Source organism: Phyllobates terribilis, unplaced genomic scaffold (genome assembly GCF_046119375.1).
Source record: "Phyllobates terribilis strain yellow unplaced genomic scaffold, ASM4611937v1 Scaffold_2__4_contigs__length_985480577, whole genome shotgun sequence".
NCBI lineage: Eukaryota > Metazoa > Chordata > Amphibia > Anura > Dendrobatidae > Phyllobates > Phyllobates terribilis.
This window is the reverse complement of record NW_027362762.1, coordinates 19,611,910-19,632,680: the sequence shown is the minus strand read 5'-3', so window position 1 is coordinate 19,632,680 and position 20,771 is coordinate 19,611,910. Positions and strand designations below refer to the sequence as shown.

Sequence of the window (20,771 nt, the reverse complement as noted above, 5' to 3'; positions counted from 1 at the left end):
AGCGTCCAGGGCTCTCCCTCTTAGCCTGGTGGACAGGGTGCGTGCCCAGTCTGCCTTGGGTACCTGGTACTGGAGACACACCTATTCAAACCCTTTCAGGGAAAAGTCCAGGTCTCCGTCCGATTCCAGGACAGGCAGATCCTCTGAGCGCAGCTTAGCTCTTGGGGCTGCTGGAGTCTGTGCTGTTTGAGCCGGTGGGTCCTGCCGGCTCCGCAGCTGGGCTAACTGTAGCTGGTACTGCCTCTCCTCCTTTCTTTCCTGGGTATCTCGCTCAGCTTGCCACTTTCTTTCCTGGGCATCTCGCTCAGCTTGCCACATGTGGAGCACGGCCTGGCTCTGCTCCTGCTGTCCATCTCTCAGAGCCTGGAGGTAGGCCTGCATAAGAGTGTCCAGGGCCGGGTTACTGGCCCCTCCAGCTGGAGCTGTGGATGGCATAACAGAATGTCCAGGATTTTCGTGGGTGTCGGGGGCACTTCCACCCTCCTCTGACACCTCAGTCTGGTCAGCGACTGGCACCACACTGCCACCATCCATCTGCTCAGCGTCCCCTCTGGTAGCACTAATCTGGGAACCTTTGCTTCTGAGGCAGTATGCCATCCACCAGAGACCGTAGACAAATAAGAGATAGTTTTCTGTCCTAAGAGTGGGAAGGGTACAGTATCGTACACACGCTTTCACTGTATACTATGTCTGATCTACTAACTAGCACCGAGCTCAGTTCACAGATATCCAAATCCCACCGCTGCCACCAATTGTCTCAAACCGATCGGAGCCACGTGCCCCTGATCCTTCCTCACAACTTCCGTGAGTTCCGGGTTTAGGATAATGTGAAGCGAGCTTATAAATTCTATAGGTTTATTTACTCAAAAGAGCGATGCTAGGTACAATATATACAAGCGGTTACAAGATATATATACAGTAGTCAGACAAATACAGTAAGGAAGCAGTAATACGATACAGTAAAATTAAAAGGAATAAAAGTGAATATACCACACTTTCATCAAAGGTCTCTGGACACGGCAGGAAGGGTGCTGTCATGGGTCCAGGGCGGTTCCTTGTGTCTTTCTGCCCATCTGTAGCGACAGGTGACCCTCAACAGAAGACCCCTCCTCTCTCACAGAGGGACACATTTATACATAACTTGGGCAGGGCAGAAAATAGGCGATTTACATGTAATCTCCTCTTCCCTTCTATCAGACATTTCATAATCCATTTCCCAGCAACATCCTCATTGTAAGGTGCGCATGGTAATTGATCTAACACAGCTTTCCCCTGACTTCAGAGGTAATTCAATTAGCTATTCCTCATTGCCATGATTCAATTAGCTCCCCCATACTCTTGTCAGGAATAGGCGTTTGCACTACAAAGGTATATATCCTAGCTGACCTGTATTCAATTCTCTCCTGGGGTCCTTTGAAGTCAGACAGACTAGCCTTCCTGCTGAGACCTTCATAACTGGGAATATGAATTTCCAGTCCCTGGCCTCACCACACCTCTGATAGCTGTTAATAGGTTACAGTCAGCATATAGGTACAAAAGTCAAGTACCTGGTTATCTACTGAGCTGCGGCTGAGTGCTATCCATCATGGAGTTAATACAACCAACTCAGCAATACTTTTCCTGGTGCTCTCAGCCTACTTGTCTCAGCTACTCCTGGTGCAGTAAACACCATCAACTCTGCTCATCCCTCAACCGAACTGTATAGTGGTCACAATGCAGTCAGATGGGTAGTATTCTGGAATCGCCAAACCAGACGCCTCCATCAGACGCAGATAGAGGAGTGTGATCTATCACAGCAGAGAACATCTCCAGAGTCCAATGGTTGCAGCTTTACATCACTCCATCTGACGTTTGGCATTGTGCTTGGTGATGTAAGGAAAGATTCAGGTAGAAGAAGTGTTATAAATGGACTTTTTACACAGGTTGCTCCTATTGCCGGATGTCGCTGGTATCAGTGAGCTCTGCACCACCAGCCATTCTGTCATGTTAGTAAAGGCAGACGGCATGATAAGGGGCCAGATGTTATACACTGGGAGAGGAGGGCACGGCAATAGGCAAAAAGTCAATCGCAGGGGGAACAATGGGACATCCCCGGCCTAAATATATCAGACATTTCTCGGAGCCTTGTAGTAAAAGAACATGTTGATATCAACTGACCCAACTCACTGGACGAGGAATTCGGTAAGATCAGAAAGTTTCCTGTCATGTACATCTCCTCCATTGGATATTATGGAGGATGTTTTAGATTAACTCAGTCTGTAAATTATACAAGAGGAACAAAACGCAGAATTTATGAAAGGCTCTTACCATTCACCGACATGGATAAGGGTTTTTCGTGTCCACTCATCGTTCCACCATGACTTTCCTGCAAGGATCCAACATAATTTATGAGACAAAAAAAAAAACAAACAACAGTTTATCACATATTAGTCGACAAGAAAAACCACAAGAAGTCATGAGCCAATTTGACGCAAAAGAAGGATCTCCTAAAGTGAATATCAGACAGAATCTACATTCACCCGAGGCATTATGCTGTTATTTCCATCTACACAGCAGAGCTGTACATTCATCCTCACCCAATATTATTGGCCAAGTGAATGTCCACATTTTTGAAAACTTAATTTTTTATGAAACCAGAAACCATTTGTAGCCGCTATCGACCCCAGCGGACACGGAGCCTACACCCCACTGCTGCTGGAGGTCAGTAGAAAGCTTCATTACATCGGTCTATAGAGGATTCCCAGAAATCTCAGCTCCATCTACCTGATGATCCAGGGGGACATTCTGCTTCTCCTCTGGAGGATCCTGGGAATATAGAGGACTGGGACTTCTCTCCGGTGGATTTCCAGAAATCTCAGCTCCATCTACCTGATGATCCAGGGGGACATTCTGCTTCTCCTCTGGACGATCCTGGGAATATAGAGGACTGGGACTTCTCTCTGGTGGATTTCTCGGACTGGATCCATCTATAGGAAATATACACAGGACTGAATACATCGTCTACATGTGATGATCAGATGATGGGGGGAGTCTAGGTGACCTCAGACCCGGCCTCTCCTCTATAATCAGGATGGTCTCTTCTTACCCGGAGATGTGAGGGGCTGGTGATCCTCCATCGTGACGTCCTTGTACAGATCCTTGTGTCCTTCTATATACTCCCACTCCTCCATGGAGAAATAGATGGTGACGTCCTGACACCTTATAGGAACCTGACACACACAATGACCCGTCATTAGCAGACCCCTCCCCCGGCGTTATTATATAATGTCCCAGCATTCCCAGCAGCGCTCACCTCTCCGCTCAGCAGCTCAGTGATCCTGTGGGTCAGTTCTAGGATCTTCTTCTCATGTATCAGTGAATGAGGTGGAGGCTCGGTGATGTCACTCGGGGTCCGGCTCCGTCCTCCTGACACACGGGGGGTCACACACTCCCCAGACGACGTCTTCACTACTGTGTGATCCTGTGTATGGGGAGACGCCGATCACTACATCTATTCTAAGGATCCTTCACCTTTCCCGTCATTTCTCTGCTTTATTCCTAGAGATCAGAGTGATGTGATGTGAAGCTCTCACCTCTCCAGTGATCCAGTAGATTATCTCCAGGGTGAGATCTAATATTCGAGCAGCCATGTGGCTTCTGTCCTGCTCCATCTTTGGAAGGTCCATCAATGGAAAAGTTTAAAGGAACTGAAGGAATGACAAAGAGGACAGAGTTCAAAAAGCCAGAAGGACGTCTTAGATGTTATGCAAAATGCCTCAGAACATTTCTTCATCTTTCTCCTTCTACACCTGTCCTCCACCTTTGACACTATCGCCTACTGTTTCCTATTACAAACTTGCCATCTCCTAGTATCACAGACTCGGATGCCTCCTGGGTCTCCTCATATGTTAATAAATTAACATTTTGTCTCCCCTTCAAACTCCATCTCCATGTTTTTGACCTATTTCTGTTGGAATCCCTTAAGGCTTTATTGGGACCCCTTACTCTTTACCATTTTTATCTTTTGTCCTGGGACAGCACAAGATCTCATGGATTTCATTACCACGTTTTAAGCTGATGACACTCAGAATCAACTCTCCGGCCCGGATGTCACCTCTCTACAATTTACAATCACAGCTTTTATCAGGGACAAAACTGAACCCATTATTTATCCATCGTCTCACTCAACTCCACCTTCCCACCAGACTTAACGATTATTATTTGATTACTATTGACTCAAAATCCACTTACTGACTGAGCATTATTTATTTTTTTCCCTCTCCGCGTTTTAACAGCCTAGAAGTTTTTATTTTTTTTTTACTAACATGGCTGCATGAGGATTTTTTTTTTAATTCAGAAAAAAAAAAATGGATGACTTTTTTGTTTTTTACATTGTTTTGTGGTACATATAAATTACTGTGTACTCAAGCAAAATGTAGTTTGGTCAGAGTCAGATTTTACCATCAGTTTTTCTCAAATGAAAAAAAAACAAAACAAAAACAACTGCTGGACTTCTGTAGAAGCGTCATCGATGCATGTGCAGTTTGTTTTTCGCTTTAAATAATAAGAAAAAAAGTCTCATCCGTACTATTACGCATGACACTTCTTCTTCACTGGTATTTAAATCAGGTTAATTAAGTTAATTACGCTCATCAAAAATGCTAGGATGAATACTGTTGCCCTCCTGTAAAATATGTATCGCGACCTCTGAATGGAGCTTCATCGAGCTCTCCTATTAAACAGTCCGTGAAAAATGGACCGCAAACAAGATGGTGTGATGACACAACATTTAATATTAATTATCCAGACATCTATTTTCAGTAGGCCAGGAGACAAAGGCTATTGTCTGAACGTTGTCTATTGAATGTATGTGTTTTTCTTCGGTTGTTCAAGACACATGGACTATTGTCATAAGAGTCTGAATGTTGACACTAGTATTGATGTTTGTTAAATTGCTGAATGGCTGCTGTTTACCTCTTATATCAAAGCTCCTACAGGTTATTGTCTGCTATCTTTGCAAGACAGAGAGACGCAGGGACACTGAACAATCGATGTTTGCTAATAAGTTGATTACATTGTACCAGGCCATGTTTGTTGATCTGCAAAACAGAGGAAGACAAACTATGAAAATTGATTAAATACTCAAACAATGAGAGATGAGGCCCTGACACCTTCCCCCAATCTTGTGGAAAAATGCCTGAATTAAGAGCTGTGAACTATAGAAGGGGGATCTGCCTCTGTATCAGGGAAACTTTTATAAAACCACAGCCAGGAACACGCTACAGGACAGTTAACAGGACACCATGGCTCCATCAAGAGGGACACAGATTTGACATTCTACAGGAAGCCAGCTTAGGGGACCATGACCCTAGCTGGAAGAATACAGATCTGCTCCACTGACCATCATTGAAGCCATGGAGTCATTTGGGGAAGCCAGGATGGGGACCTACAGGTCACTTGCCCCCATTGAGACGTTCATGGAAGTCAAGATTGTAACACTCCGGTCTCCTGGCCACATGACTCAATGGAGACTGCCAGCTTCATAAGCTTGTCGTTACCTCCTCTCTGTGGGTGCCTGCCAAAAGCGAGGTGTCACTGATGGGGGTAATCGGCCCTGTAAGCCCCGAAGTCGCAGCTGGTCAAATCCCGGTGAGTCAGTGGAAGGGTGAGAGTCTGTAATTTGCATCATCTTGGGTATTTTCTGGGACTGTTCTATATGTTATTGTCTGTTGGTGGTTCAATAAATTATTGCCACACTGTGTTGCTCTCCCCCTATGTTGTCTGAGTAGTATTATGCCCATGGGAAAGGATTGCAGGTGTTCAGTGGGATGAGCCCTGATGCATGCAGTCTTTCTAAAGATAGCCGGGCCAGCGGATGAGAGCAGCCACTGACTCATGTCTCCACAGATGGCATCCAAGTGTTGTCCAGTTTTTTCAAAGATCCATAGATTTGTATTGGCAAGTTTGATCAGACAGGTCTTCATACTTTTGTGCAGGCCAAAAAATCTTATATGTGAACTAACCCATAGACCATCATAGATATGAGTGCTACCCATGAAAAAACACTGATAGCGCTCATATAAGAAAAACGGACTCATGGAAAAGCCCTTAGTCCAGACATGGGCAAAGTGTGGCCCACGAACTACATCCGGCTCTTCGGCTGTTTCCGTTTCCTGTTCTTGTTTTGGACTGGGACAGCTGAAAGGCTGAAAACACGACCATGCAGTCGCCCTTTCCTGTCCGGTGTCCCGATTTCACCAGGATCCGCATCCTCAGAATGCAGATGTGGCGCCCCTGAGGTTTCGGTCGCCACAGAGGTACTGCACCTCGCCCAGAGGTGTGGTGCCTCCCTTCACTCAGGTAAGGAGGGAGTGCTGCCCGGAACCCCAACACCCGCATTCAACACTACACTGCTCCAGGCCAGCAGGAGGGGCAAGACGCAATGTAGTTTTCTGCTGAGCCCTGACCCTGGCTGGGGTGAGGGGAACCCAAAGTCAGGGGGAACCAGTAGTGGGTGTGTGTGGAGGAAGTAGTTCATGGGAGCACTCATACAGTAGATATAAAATAGGGAAGCCATCTTAGGGTGGCAGTCTAGTAGTTGGAGAACAGTTTGGGAGCAGAGTCTCTTCAGGAGCTCTGCTCCACTACAAGGGCCCATGACTGAGGCCCAGGAGGGGAGCAGGGAGTAGGCTCCGTTCTACAGAAGGGATCCTAGGGGTACGGCGAGTGCAGGTGGCACCCGTACACCCCGAACCTGCCAAGTGTCTGGAGGATCTAGGCCGCAAGAAGGGGACCGGCCCCTGGCCCAGTTGTGCAGCTTCAAGCCTCGGCTGGAAAAACTGGAGGCTTCTGGCTTTTATACCCAGAAACCGAACCCCCACTCCACTCCAAGTAAGGTCAAGCAGGTCTGTGCAACTCCGACGGACAGGGGGGACCTCGAAGCACCCGAACAGGATTCACAGTGGGAAGCGCAGGGCAGGAGGGAGTAAAGACCCAGCGTGAAGTCGGTCTAGAAAGGCACATAGGAAAGTGGGGTTCTGCCAGGTACACCCGAGCTGCCTGAGGAAGGACTGAACCCCTGCCCGGTGAACACAGTGCGACGCGGGAGGCTTGCACCGGTACAGTGCACCTGTGGACTGTCTAAGAACTGTGAGTAAATCTTGGATGACTGCACTGAGCTGCCTCCGCTCCTTTATTTCGCCGGTGCCATTTCCCTCCCTGCACTACAACGCCCAGCGCACTTCCATCTATCCTACACTGCCCTGAGGCCTGCTCCACCTGTGGGGAGCCGTTCCATCACAAGCTGCCCTATCATCTGCCTCAGAGGACTGTTGCAGCGCTGGTGATCCTCACCAGACACCACAGGTGGCGTCACGAATAATTCCAAAAACCCCAAATAATAGAAGTGTCCCCCATTTCACTGACTGCCCTGGATCACGGACCGGGCCAGCCATCGTGATATCCCCCGGCAACCAAAGGCCCGGCTGCCGAGTACCCCACGGCCCTGGGGGCGCGTCACAGACACCAGTGAATATAATGTTGGAGGAAGGGCCACTGGTTCCTTTTTCCAAAATATAGCCTTTGAGACTCGGTCAGCAGATGTGATGAAGTCACTATGTCGTGTCTGCTGTGTGGAGCCTAAAAGCACACGCCAAAGACGAGAGCAGAGCCCCAGTGAAACAGGAGCAAGATCAGGACTTGTCTGACAGCTGGTACACCCATTGTGGAGGGTCTGCGAGCGAGAGCAGCCATACCATGCATGGGGGTCTGTGAGAGCCATCATACCGTCAGTGGAGGGCCATGAGGACCATCATACCCGTATATATCCTGTCATCTCCATACACCAAAGGATCTGATTTTCTCCCATCTACAAAACACGTCTCTTCAAGACAGCCTACAAGAACCAAGCTGCTACAACACGGCTATACGAAGTGGCTGGTGGGCTCACATGAAGTAGTCAACTAACAGCCAACTACCTTCATTTTATAAGTCTACTCTATATAGCAGTAATACAGTTTACATTTCACACATACCATGTTTCCATATACAGTGCCTTGAAAAAGTATTCATACCCTTTGAAATTTTCCACATATTTTACACCTACAAACAAATGTATTTTATTGGGATTTTATGTGATACCAACACAGAGTAGCAAGTATTCGTGACGTGTAAAGGAAATGATACAAAGTTTTCTAATTATTTTAAAAATATACAGTACAGACCAAAAGTTTGGACACACCTTCTCATTTAAAGATTTTTCTGTATTTTCATGACTATGAAAATTGTACATTCACACTGAAGGCATCAAAACTATGAATTATCACATGTGGAATTATATACTTAACAAAAAAGTGTGAAACAACTGAAAATATGTCTTATATTCTAGGTTCTTCAAAGTAGCCACCTTTTGCTTTGATGACTGCTTTGCACACTCTTGGCATTCTCTTGATGAGCTTCAAGAGGTAGTCACCGGAAATGGTTTTCACTTCACAGGTGTGCCCTGTCAGGTTTAATAAGTGGGATTTCTTGCCTTATAAATGGGGTTGGGACCATCAGTTGTGTTGTGCAGAAGTCTGGTGGATACACAGCTGATAGTCCTACTGAATAGACTGTTAGAATTTGTATTATGGCAAGAAAAAAGCAGCTAAGTAAAGAAAAACGAGTAGCCATCATTACTTTAAGAAATGAAGGTCAGTCAGTCCGAAAAATTGGGCAAACTTTGAATGTGTCCCCAAGTGCAGTTGCAAAAACCATCAAGCGCTACAAAGAAACTGGCTCAAATGAGGATCGCCCCAGGAAAGGAAGACCAAGAGTCACCTCTGCTTCTGAGGATAAGTTTATCCGAGTCACCAGCCTCAGAAATAGCAGGTTAACAGCAGCTAAGAGTAGAGACCAGGTCAATGTCACACAGAGTTCTAGCAGCAGACACATCTCTTCAACAACTGTTCAGAGGAGACTTTGTGCAGCAGGCCTTCATGGTAAAATAGCTGCTAGGAAACCACTGCTAAGGACAGGCAACAAGCAGAAGAGACTTGTTTGGGCTAAAGAACACAAGGAATGGACATTAGACCAGTGGAAATCTGTGCTTTGGTCTGATGAGTCCAAATTTGAGATCTTTGGTTCCAACCACCGTGTCTTTGTGCGACGCAGAAAAGGTGAACGGATGGTCTCTACATGCCTGGTTCCCACCGTGAAGCATGGAGGAGGAGGTGTGATGGTGTGGGGGGGGCTTTGCTGGTGACACTGTTGGGGATTTATTCAAAATTGAAGGCATACTGAACCAGCATGGCTACCACAGCATCTTGCAGCGGCATGCTATTCTATCCGGTTTGCGTTTAGTTGGACCATCTTTTATTTTTCAACAGGACAATGACCCCAAACACACCTCCAGGCTGTGTAAGGGCTATTTGACCAAGAAGGAGAGTGATGGGGTCTACGCCAGATGACCTGGCCTCCACAGTCACCAGACCTGAACCCAATCGAGATGGCTTGGGGTGAGCTGGACCGCAGAGTGAAGGCAAAAGGGCCAACAAGTGCTAAGCATCTCTGGGAACTCCTTCAAGATTGTTGGAAGACCATTTCAGGTGACTACCTCTTGAAGCTCATCAAGAGAATGCCAAGAGTGTGCAAAGCAGTCATCAAAGCAAAAGGTGGCTACTTTGAAGAACCTAGAATATAAGACATATTTTCAGTTGTTTCACACTTTTTTGTTAAGTATATAATTCCACATGTGATAATTCATAGTTTTGATGCCTTCAGTGTGAATGTACAATTTTCATAGTCATGAAAATATATAAAAATCTTTAAATGAGAACGTGTGTCCAAACTTTTGGTCTGTACTGTAAATCTGAAAATTGTGCGATGCTGTGAGTTTGTATTGTACCCCTGTGGTCTGATATCGCTAAATAAAAACCTGAGTGAACAATTGCCTTCAGAAGTCACATAATTAGTACATTGAGCTCACCTCTGTGTGATTTATTCTCAGTGTAACTACAGCTGTTCTGCGAAGGCCTCAGAGGTTTGTGTGAGAACATAAGGGATCAAACAGAATCATGAAAACCAAGGAGCCCACCAGACAGGTCAGGGATAAAGCTCAAGACCAAGGAGCCCACCAGACAGGTCAGGGATAAAGCTCAAGACCAAGGAGCCCACCAGACAGGTCAGGGATAAAGTTGTGGGGAACAGTAAAGCAGGGTTAGGTTATAAAATAGAGCCCAAGCTCTGTACATCTCATGGAGCACTGTTCAGTCATCCAAAAATGGAAGGAACATGGCACAACTGCAAACCTACCAAGACATAACCGTTCACCTAAACTGACATCACAAGCAAGGAGAGCGCTAATTAAAAAACCAACCAAGAGATCCATGGTTACTTCGGAGGAGCTGAAGAAATCCACAGCTCAGGTGGGAGAATCTTACTACAGGACAATTATTAGTCATATACTCCACAAATCTGAAATTTCTAGAAAAGTGGCAAGAAAGCCATTTTTGAGCGCAAGCCATGGTAAGTTCTGTTTGCAGTTTGCAGAAAGCCATGTAGCGGACACCGTGAGTTTTTTTAAGAAGGTGTTCTGCTCTGATGAGACCACGGGAGAACTTTTTGGGCTAAATGCAAAATGCTATGCGCGGTAGAAAATTAACACTGCACAATACCCTGAAAACACCATACCCCCGTTACACATGGTGGTGGCAGCATCCTGCTGTGGGGAGGCTTTTCTTCAGCAGAGGCAGGAAAGCTGGTCAGAGGTGATGGGAAGATGGATGGAGCTAAATACAGGACAATCCTGGAGGGAAACCTATTAGAGGCTGCAAAATACTTGAGACCGGGGTGTAGGTTCACCTTCCAGCAGGACAACGACCCTCAACATCCTGCAGAGCCACAATGGAGGGTTTAGGTCAGAGCATATTCCTGTGTGTGAACGGCGCAGTCACAGTCCAGACCCAAATCCCAGAGAATCTGTGACAACACGTGAAAATCACTGATCACAGACATCTCCATCCAATCACTGAACGAGAGCGAGGGGGCAAAGCTGGGCGAGACAGACCCCAAAAGACTGCAGAGAAAGGTGGGCGAGACAGACCCCAAAAGACTGCAGAGAAAGGTGGGCGAGACAGACCCCAAAAGACTGCAGAGAAAGGTGGGCAAGACAGACCCCAAAAGACTGCAGAGAAAGGTGGGCAAGACAGACCCCAAAAGACTGCAGAGAAAGGTGGGCAAGACAGACCCCAAAAGACTGCAGAGAAAGGTGGGCAAGACAGACCCCAAAAGACTGCAGAGAAAGGTGGGCAAGACAGACCCCAAAAGACTGCAGAGAAAGGTGGGCAAGACAGACCCCAAAAGACTGCAGAGAAAGGTGGGCAAGACAGACCCCAAAAGACTGCAGAGAAAGGTGGGCAAGACAGACCCCAAAAGACTGCAGAGAAAGGTGGGCAAGACAGACCCCAAAAGACTGCAGAGAAAGGTGGGCAAGACAGACCCCAAAAGACTGCAGAGAAAGGTGGGCAAGACAGACCCCAAAAGACTGCAGAGAAAGGTGGGCAAGACAGACCCCAAAAGACTGCAGAGAAAGGTGGGCAAGACAGACCCCAAAAGACTGCAGAGAAAGGTGGGCAAGACAGACCCCAAAAGACTGCAGAGAAAGGTGGGCGAGACAGACCCCAAAAGACTGCAGAGAAAGGTGGGCGAGACAGACCCCAAAAGACTGCAGAGAAAGGTGGGCGAGACAGACCCCAAAAGACTGCAGAGAAAGGTGGGCGAGACAGACCCCAAAAGACTGCACAGAAAGGTGGAGAGACAGACCCCAAAAGACTGCAGAGAAAGGTGGAGAGACAGACCCCAAAAGACTGCACAGAAAGGTGGAGAGACAGACCCCAAAAGACTGCACAGAAAGGTGGAGAGACAGACCCCAAAAGATTGCAGGGAAAGGTGGGAGAGACAGACCCCAAAAGACTGCAGAGAAAGGTAAAATGCACAGGGTCATTCAAAACAACTCATCGCGCAAAAAAATAAGCCCTGATGGGGACGGACAAATAAAAGGTTGTGCGTGTGTGGGGGGACAGTGTCCATGAGGGGTCAAAATAACTAAATAAGAAACCCATAATTACCTGCTGCCCGTAGTCCTATAATAGTTATATACCGCACATTACACCGGAGCTTCAGTGCCGCAGACTCCGGGGGATCGGCCGCTTCTTCCCATCCTCTCCGGACTGTGAGCGGACAGGAGACGCACATATACCGGAGCTGCGGTCACTGCGTCTTCTCCGGTCTCGGGGAGGTTTTCTGTGTTGTTTTCTGGTTTAGTGAGGCAGGAAGATTAGCAGGAAGGGGCAGGTTTCGGCCGCAGACGTCCTGTCCCTGCAGTGAGCGCGGCCATCTTGTTGGTGGGAGTCTCCTAGTTACCAGGACTCGCAGTATTACACATGGTGGCAGCAGCCGGCTGCTCCTCCTGAGCTCAGGGACAGAGGAGATGGGGGATTTGTGGCAGAAGCCATCGTACTGACGGCTCGTACAATATACCATTATCCCCGTACTATATATACACAGGTCTCATCGCACATGGCGGCACCCAGCTGTCCGGAGACCCTGAGAGGTCATATTACGTCATGAGCGGATGTGTTACCCGGCTTCACCCGGACTGTAATCTGGTGCCGGTGTCCGCACCGCACGACACAACAACACTCTGCTCTGATTATTGCATTTTTGCTGCATTTTTCTGCCTTTCCCTCTTATTTGACGCATCTTGGTCGCAGATGTGAAGCCGAGCTTCTATATGGGGGTTTTCTTAGGCCCCACAGTCCAAAGTTCTCCCCCCATCCAAAAACAGCAACATAGTAATAAGGGACATGGCTCCTATATAAATCCTGCTAGGCAGCTAGCCCCCCACAGTATAGTGGTCAGGGGCCTGAGAAGATGCTCTGCTGCAAATGCAGAGATTTGGGTGCACCGCTATAATTGTGTGTATATATATGTATATATATATAGGGTCTCAATAGTCGGTAAAACACTGATCATTGGGGACAGAGCTGATAATCACCTGTTTAGTAATCAGATGAGGTCAGGACATATAATAGTTCTCCGCCTGCTCCTCCTCTCTGGAGGGGGTGTATTGGTGACTGAGTCCTCGGCCACACCAAGGGTGCACCAAAGCCCCCCTCATTTTCATCTTCAATTACACGTCATGTTCTCAGGCCCCATACCACTATAATGTGCGGTGCTGGTTTGATTCTACAGGGGCTCAGTCCCCTATATCACTCTATAACTAGATTAATATGCATGTTGGGGGTGATCGACCCCCTTTAAATATATAAACCACAAGAAGAAAGAAAGTCATTCTGAAATACGTAGATATTGCCCAATTTGGGGCATTTTGGCACATTGAAAGGACTTGCTATATAGCATGTCTGATAAATGCAGGTGCAAATAGTGAATGGAAAGAATGGGGACTCAGCGGCGCATGTGCAGCCTCTATAGTCATTTCTATAGGAACTCCGACAATATCAGAATGACCCTGGTGGGACCTGTATGTATCGGACACAGATGATAGACCCTATCAATGTGTCATAAATGTCCCCTCTTTACTTACAAGGACAGATTTACACTTTTACTTTTAGACAGTGTCAAGGACAGCACCAGGGGAATCACGCCGATCCCACCGCTGTCACCAATTTGTAAGGGGATGCAACTCAGCTGTCTTTAGTCATCGGGGCGATTACGTAATTGACTGACGAGGGATGGACAAGGCCACGGCTGCTCCAACTACTAGGCCGGTTATTGGGGAACTCACAGTCAGCGTATGGTATATACACCTCCGATTCCAGCTCATGGAATATATATATCCCCCAGCATGATCACTGCCAACTCCACGATAACAAAAAAGGAACCCCTACCCACTGTCATCACCAATCGTTTATACAGGCCGATTGGACACCCATTACAGGTAGCATCTGGCTTCAGGAGTGTGGTTTACAGAGCAAGAGGAACAGAACTATTACATTTTATATATTTAAACCCTTCACCCCCCCCGAGCCTGTTTACACCTTAATGAAAATCTTATAATTCTGACCACTGTCACTTTACGAGGTAATAACTCTGGGATGCTTCAACGGATCCCACTAATTCTGAGTTTGTTTTCTTGTGACATATTGTACTTCATGATACAATATGTCACTATATTATTTCATTAATATAGAATATAAATTTAGTGACATCTTCCTGTGAACCATTCCAAACGAACAGAAGGTCGTCTATAAAGCGTCCGTACCATTGGATGTAATTGTGGAAATGTGAACATGTCCAGAAATGCACAAGTTTTTCCTCATATATAATGGGTCAGTTTTAACATGAAAAACTTTATAGGGGCGTGGCTTAATGATGGCAGGATAAAGAAGAGCTCCTGAAAGACCCGATGGTTTAATATACCCATGGGTGCTTTTTTACCCTCACAACATTTCCACCATGTCTGAGGGTAAGAAGAGGACTTCTTCAGCTCCTAACAAGAGCTTGGCGCCATCCGACACCAGTATATAATGGTATCTGCGCCACAGGCTTGCTTCCTCCTTGCTGGAGGCACATGAGAAGATAGAGCCGGCAGACATCTCAGGGGCTTCCGACTCTAGCTCTAGCACCCAGATGCAGACAATATCTCAGGTACCTATCTCGGCGCTCGAACGATCCCCTACTTCGATGGGGCCCCTCACAAGACCAAGGTGTCACGCACAGTGTAGGAAAGACAAAGTGCAACACACAGGGATGAGGGGAAAGGAGCACAGAAACTAGGGAAAGGGGCAGTGGAGACCTCCAAGGCTGATCTAATATCACCATGTCTCCCCTACCATTCCTATATTGGTTCCACACCAATCGCCGAACAGGAAACTTAAGCCCTATATCTCCCTAGAGCTAGGCCCTGGATAGGGAAGGGGGGATGAGCACAGGTCAGTCCCTACTAACAACTAAAGACAAGGGAGACAAACACCGGGGGGAGCAACTTAGCTTGAGCCGACGTCAGAGAGATTACGCCAAACGTCCTCCAAGCACCAGAGAGGAAGTAAGCAGACTGCAATAGCTCCAAGCCTTCACAAGGGAACATGTGAATATCACCGGTGCCTCCCTGTAGCAAACTGAAAGTATTTAAACATCCAGGCCAGGGTGTCAATCAGATCAGGAGGGAGGTAGCATCTGGGTCCTAGAGTAAGACAGATTTAAGAAGGTGTCTGTAATGCCAAACGAAGTCACCTTCTGCAACCAGCTGCAGAACGACTGTCTGCTACTTCTGACACACCCGTGACACAAGGAGACAAATGGGACTGGAGAGAACATATCCACTCTATCCCCACAAAGTAGGACCTGGAGACCATGTTTCTTGAGCTTGAGGAGACCCAGGCCTGCCCCATAGACTCTGTGAAGCAAGATATCACCCAGGTGAGCAACAGAGTGGAGGATCTGGAAACAGACGTACTTTCTATCCATCAGAGACTTGATGAACAACATCACATCCTTTCAGACATACTGCTCAATTCGCAGAAGTGCTTACCCATCTGGAGGACATAGAAAACCATCATAGGCAGAATAATTTCTGCATTAGGGGCCTGTCTGAGGACGTCCTTCCACAGGACCTGGAGAAATCTGTGAGTACTCTTTTTTGTGACTTGATTGGGAAAGACCCTAACCACTATATTGAACTGGACAGAATTCATAGAGCCTTGGGTCCTAAGTCATCGGTGGCATCTAGACCAAGAGACATTATATGTAGGGTGCACTTTCTTAAAGAAAAGGAGGCCATTTTACAAGCTGCAAGAGCCAAGCAATCTATTCAATTCATGGGATGTGATATTTTTATTTTCTCAGACCTGGCACAGTGCACTCTTCAACTGCACAGAGCCCTATGCCCTCTCACCCAGTCCTTCCGAGATCAAGGAATTGTACATCGCTGGGGATTCCCATTTCAATTGATCGCAAGGAAAGATGGTCGCTCAGCTTTATTTAAAAATCTAGGAGACTTCCCTGAATTTCTCGCAACATTTAACTTACCTCATATCTCTCTCCCGGACTGTCCGGCACTCCGCGTATTACCACCTTTGATCCAGCGGAATGGGAACTGGCTCAGCCACCAAGAACACAACGCTCCCCTCGTGGCAGAGGCCACACGGAAGATGTGATGTTCTCTCTGGGTTGATTGGACTCTCTGCTTGTCTGACTTTAAAAATATATTGCTGAGTCTCTGTGTAAATAGATTAGCTCAAACAATGATAGCTGAGCCCTGTGAGTAATGCCCTCCCTACCCCCTTACCTGTGAATGTGTACTTGCACAGACAACTGTAACTATTTTTAAGGGACATGTGCTTCTGTAGCAGTCACAAAGAATTTACAAGGCGAATGAGAGACATCCTTCAGGAAAGTAGATGGATAGTATGGCGGCACCATACATAGAGACACAGATTTGGATTCTACATGATTCTGGTCTAAAGGTATTGGCCCTGACTGAAAAGATACAGATCTGCTCCATTAACCATCAGAGAGACGATCAATACTTTTGGGGAGACCAGGTTGGGACAATGAAGTCACCTGGCCCCATGAATATATTGTTTGGGGTTGCAAGGAGGGACCCACCGATGGCTTGGAAGCCATGGAGACGTTTGGAGATGCCAGATTGGGACCCGCCAGTTATCTGGCCCCATGGAAACTCTCAGAGAGGCCAGGGTGGGACTCTTGGGTCTCCTGGCCTTGTACCTCAATGAACTGCTAAGCTTACCGCTACCTTCTCTCTGTGGGGTCCACCAGAAGCGGGGTGCCACTGGTTGAGTTAGTTTGCCCTGGAAGTCCCAAAGTCGCAGCTATTATATCCCAGACAGGCGAAGTGGGAGGGGGAGACTGTGTAATGTTGCACCATCTTGGGTATTTGCTGGGACTGTTCTACCTGTTTATTGTCCTCTTTGTGGTTCAATAAAGTATTGCCACTCTGTTTTACCTGCACCCTGTGTTGTCTTGAGTAGTGTTACGCCCATGGAAGACCCCAGGTCTTCACAGGGTCTATAGACCGACTAGGGGTGGGAGCGTGAAAAGGAAAATCCTGAAGAGAGAATCAATTTGGATCTTCAAGTTAAACACTAGAACCCCACTGGGACTAAATGTGAGTCAGGATCTTATCCTTCAGTATATGTGATTGATTGTGCGTCGTTTCTTTCTGTTCATAGTTTTTAACAGTTTTACACGTATTTGTTTCAGCAAATGAACCAATTATCTGCATGGAGTTTTTTTTTTTCCATTGGCTAATGAACAACATGTGGCTAACAGACAATAAAATGTAATGGTGGTTTCACCAGCAGCTACCTAGACCATGAGTAAGGCTCTAGCCGAATCGTGTAGGTTTAGGCTATGTGCCCACGATGCAGAAATGCTCCGGATTTTTTCCTGAGCGTTTCTGCATCTCCCTGGCAGAAAAAACGCATGCGGATTGTACATGCGGATTGTACATGCGTTTTTCCTGCCAAATACATGCGGATGTGAAGCGTTCTTCACATGCATTTCCGCATGCGGGTGTCAAGCGCTTTCCAAGCGATTTTAGCAGCACTTGGAAAGTGCTTGACAAGTTGGTCACACTATAGAAATCCATGCAACCGGCATGGATTTATATAGTGTGACCGTAAAGAATGGTAAAAACTAAAAAAATAAATCTATACTTACCTTCCGATGGCCCCTGGAGTCTTTATTCGCTCCGTCCTGGCTGCCGGCAGCTCGCGGTACACTGAAGGACCGCCATCACATGACTAAATGACGTCAGTGCAGGTCCTTCAGTCCTTCGCGATCTGCCGGCAAAGGAGGACAAGTGCTGAAGGAAGGTGAATATAATCTTTATTTTTTATTTTATTCTTTTTTTTTTTACAAGTACTTATGGTACCCAGGTCTGGATGAGAGTCTCCTCTCCTCCAGACCTGGGTACCATCCGCATATTGAACCGTGTGATATCCGCTTGTGCAGATGCAGTGATGTGGATATGACGCGGTCCAATGCAAGTCAATGGCGGCGATTACGCTGCGTGTCGGCAAAATTAATGGACATGCTGCGGATTTTTGAGCGCAGCATAAACGCCTCGGAAAAATCCGCAGTATGGGCATTGACATTGCGGCTTGTCATTGTGGACCATGGGGGACGGATTACCAAGCGTTTCCGCTGCGGAAATTCCGCAGCATAAACGCTTGAAAAACGCATAGTGAGCACACAGCCTTAATGTGTGACACGAGGTTGCTGTAATCTTTTAAATTACCAATAAATGTGAAGTTTTATACTTGGGCCAGGGTCCCACTAGCGAGAGCATTGGATGTGATATGCTAATGATACTCGGCTCCTGCTTTGCTGCAAGCAAGAGCCGAGTGTCAGTGCTCTGATCCGCTCACATGAGGGAATTGCAGCACAGCTGCGGAGGAGACAGAGAAAGTAATTTCTCCATCTCCTCTATTGCCTGCATCGGCGGAAATCACGCTGCCCTCGGGTGATATGAGTGCAGTGCGATGTTTCACATTCACCCATAGAATTATATGAGTGCATGCGATCCAATTTGCGTATGCAATCACAGCATGCTGCCGATTGTTTTCTCATGCCGAATCGGCATAAGAAAATAATCCCAGATGTGAGCTGCACCATAGGATAACATTGGAGCGAGTGCAATCCGATAAAAAAAAAAATCGGAATCGTCCGGTTGCATCGCAAGTTGAGAGAGCCCTTACCCTGTTTCATTGCTGGAGGATTCTTCTTTCTTACGTGGCTTCTGCAGCTCCTGGGCGGCTCCGTGCGATGCTTCCATTGAGATCCTTCCAACAGCAGGCCTGATGAGCTGACTCTCCCCTCCCTTCTTACTTGGTCATTTTAAAATATGGATACATTATTTTTATTGTTGATTTCCTCCGAATATTGTGCCCAGTTACAGTGGAAATTCAGGCTTCTGGCTGCATAGTTGCGGCTCCTGCTGAAGAAGCTCTTCCTCTCGACCAGGCAATATGGTGGGGGCGTGTTCTCTCTCTAGGATGTTGCTGCCTGCTTATGATTGGTCAGCATCATACAGGGAGAAGTAGTACACGCCCCCAGTGATCAGCATCATACAGGGAGAAGTAGTACACGCCTCCAGTGATCAGCATCATACAGGGAGAAGTAGTACACGCCCCCAATGAAAACTAACTAATAACACCCATTTGGACTTACCGAAAAGTTAACTCATCATGTGCCCATACTTTGATTGCTAATATCTCCGCAACAGAGAGGCAAAATCCCCCCTTCTCTTTCCCCAAACAAAAAAAAAGTCTTATTCCGCTCTGCAGCCACTTTTACATTGAGCTGTGTCTGGAAAATATTGAAAGGGATGAAGAACTCATTGGAACATCTATGGTCCCTTCAATCAGCTGATCAGCGGGGTATTGAGTGTTAGATGCCCACCGGTCAGCTATCGGTTTTGTAGTCTAGTAGAATCGATTTTATTTAAATAGATATTGTCAAATGTCATTAAAGTCATGTGTCATAAAGATCACGCCACCACTGAGTCCCATAGTTAATGATAACTAGATTTTATTTCTTGCATAAATTCTGGAACAAATTGTCCTCGATGTGCTCAAGTAAACCCCAGATATTCCCGATACAAGAATTTTCTGGTCCAGTTCAGCTATAGATGAGGATTTAGGTGAATAACGCACACCAGCCATCACGGAGATCAAGCTAAACATTGCTGAGGAAGCAGTAATGGTTTTCTACATAGTAGTTACGTTACACACTAGGAGGCATCCCGAGGAAACAAATCCTACAATGATAACATTATATGTCTTTTCCTTTGTGTGACTTCCGATGTTTAGCAAGAACGGATTTACGGTTGAAAGATTTCCCACATTCTGAGCAAGAATACGGCTTCTCCCCTGTGTGCGTTCTCAGATGTTCAAGAAGACTGAATTTATGGTTGAAACATTTCCCACAATCTGAGCACGAAAACGGCTTCTCCCCCGTGTGCATTCTCAGATGTTCAAGAAGATTGAATTTATGGTTGAAACATTTCCCGCATGCGGAGCACAAAAACGACTTCTCTTTAGTGTGAGTTCTCAGATGTTCCATAAGACTTGATCTGTGACTAAAACACTTCTCACACTCCGGGCACGAAAACGGCTTCTCTCCTGTGTGAGTTTTTAGATGTTCCATGAGATGTGATTTCTGACTAAAACATTTCCCACATTCTGAACATGAATACGGCTTCTCTCCTGTGTGAGTTTTTAGATGGTCCATGAGATGTGATTTCTGACTAAAACATTTCCCACATTCTGAACATGAAAATGGCTTCTCGCCTGTGTGAATAATTTGATGTTTAATTACGTTTGATTTGTGAATGAAGCACTTCCCACATTCTGAGCACGAAAACGGCTTCTCTCCTGTGTGAATTCTCTGATGTCCAACAAGAACTGATTTCCTATTAAAACGCTTCCCACATTCAGAACATGAAAATGGCCTCTCATCCTTGTGAATATTCTTGTGCCTGGTAAGATTCGATATATTTTTAAAATATTTCCCACAATCTGAACATGTCAAACTATTATCAAGTCTATGTCCAGTGCTGCTTTTGCCAGTCTGTAATTGATTGTCATCAGCTTCATAATGGGGAGATAAGAGGAGATGTCCATGGGAGCCGCTCATCGAGTCTTCACCTGAAAAAAAAAATCCTAATCCCATTAGTGGATATTTTATAATTTTTATGTGAAAAATCTACACAAGCAAGAAATATATCAAAGTACCATCAACAGATAAGAATTGGACATAGTACATTGACA

The 20,771-nt window shown here is 46.4% G+C and overlaps 1 protein-coding gene across 1 annotated transcript in view; it reads right to left on the bottom strand.

The window, feature by feature from the left end:
• LOC141243662 (uncharacterized) overlaps positions 1-20,771 on the bottom strand; it is a 161,722-nt gene that overhangs the window by 126,849 nt on the left and 14,102 nt on the right. The window contains exons 7-12 of the mRNA XM_073668943.1: positions 19,777-20,648; positions 3,573-3,674; positions 3,293-3,460; positions 3,086-3,209; positions 2,764-2,966; positions 2,308-2,365 (exon numbers count right to left, since the gene is read on the bottom strand). Of these exons, the coding sequence (XP_073525044.1) occupies positions 2,308-2,365; positions 2,764-2,966; positions 3,086-3,209; positions 3,293-3,460; positions 3,573-3,674; positions 19,777-20,648 (1,527 nt within the window). The remainder of the gene's footprint in view (positions 1-2,307; positions 2,366-2,763; positions 2,967-3,085; positions 3,210-3,292; positions 3,461-3,572; positions 3,675-19,776; positions 20,649-20,771) is intronic.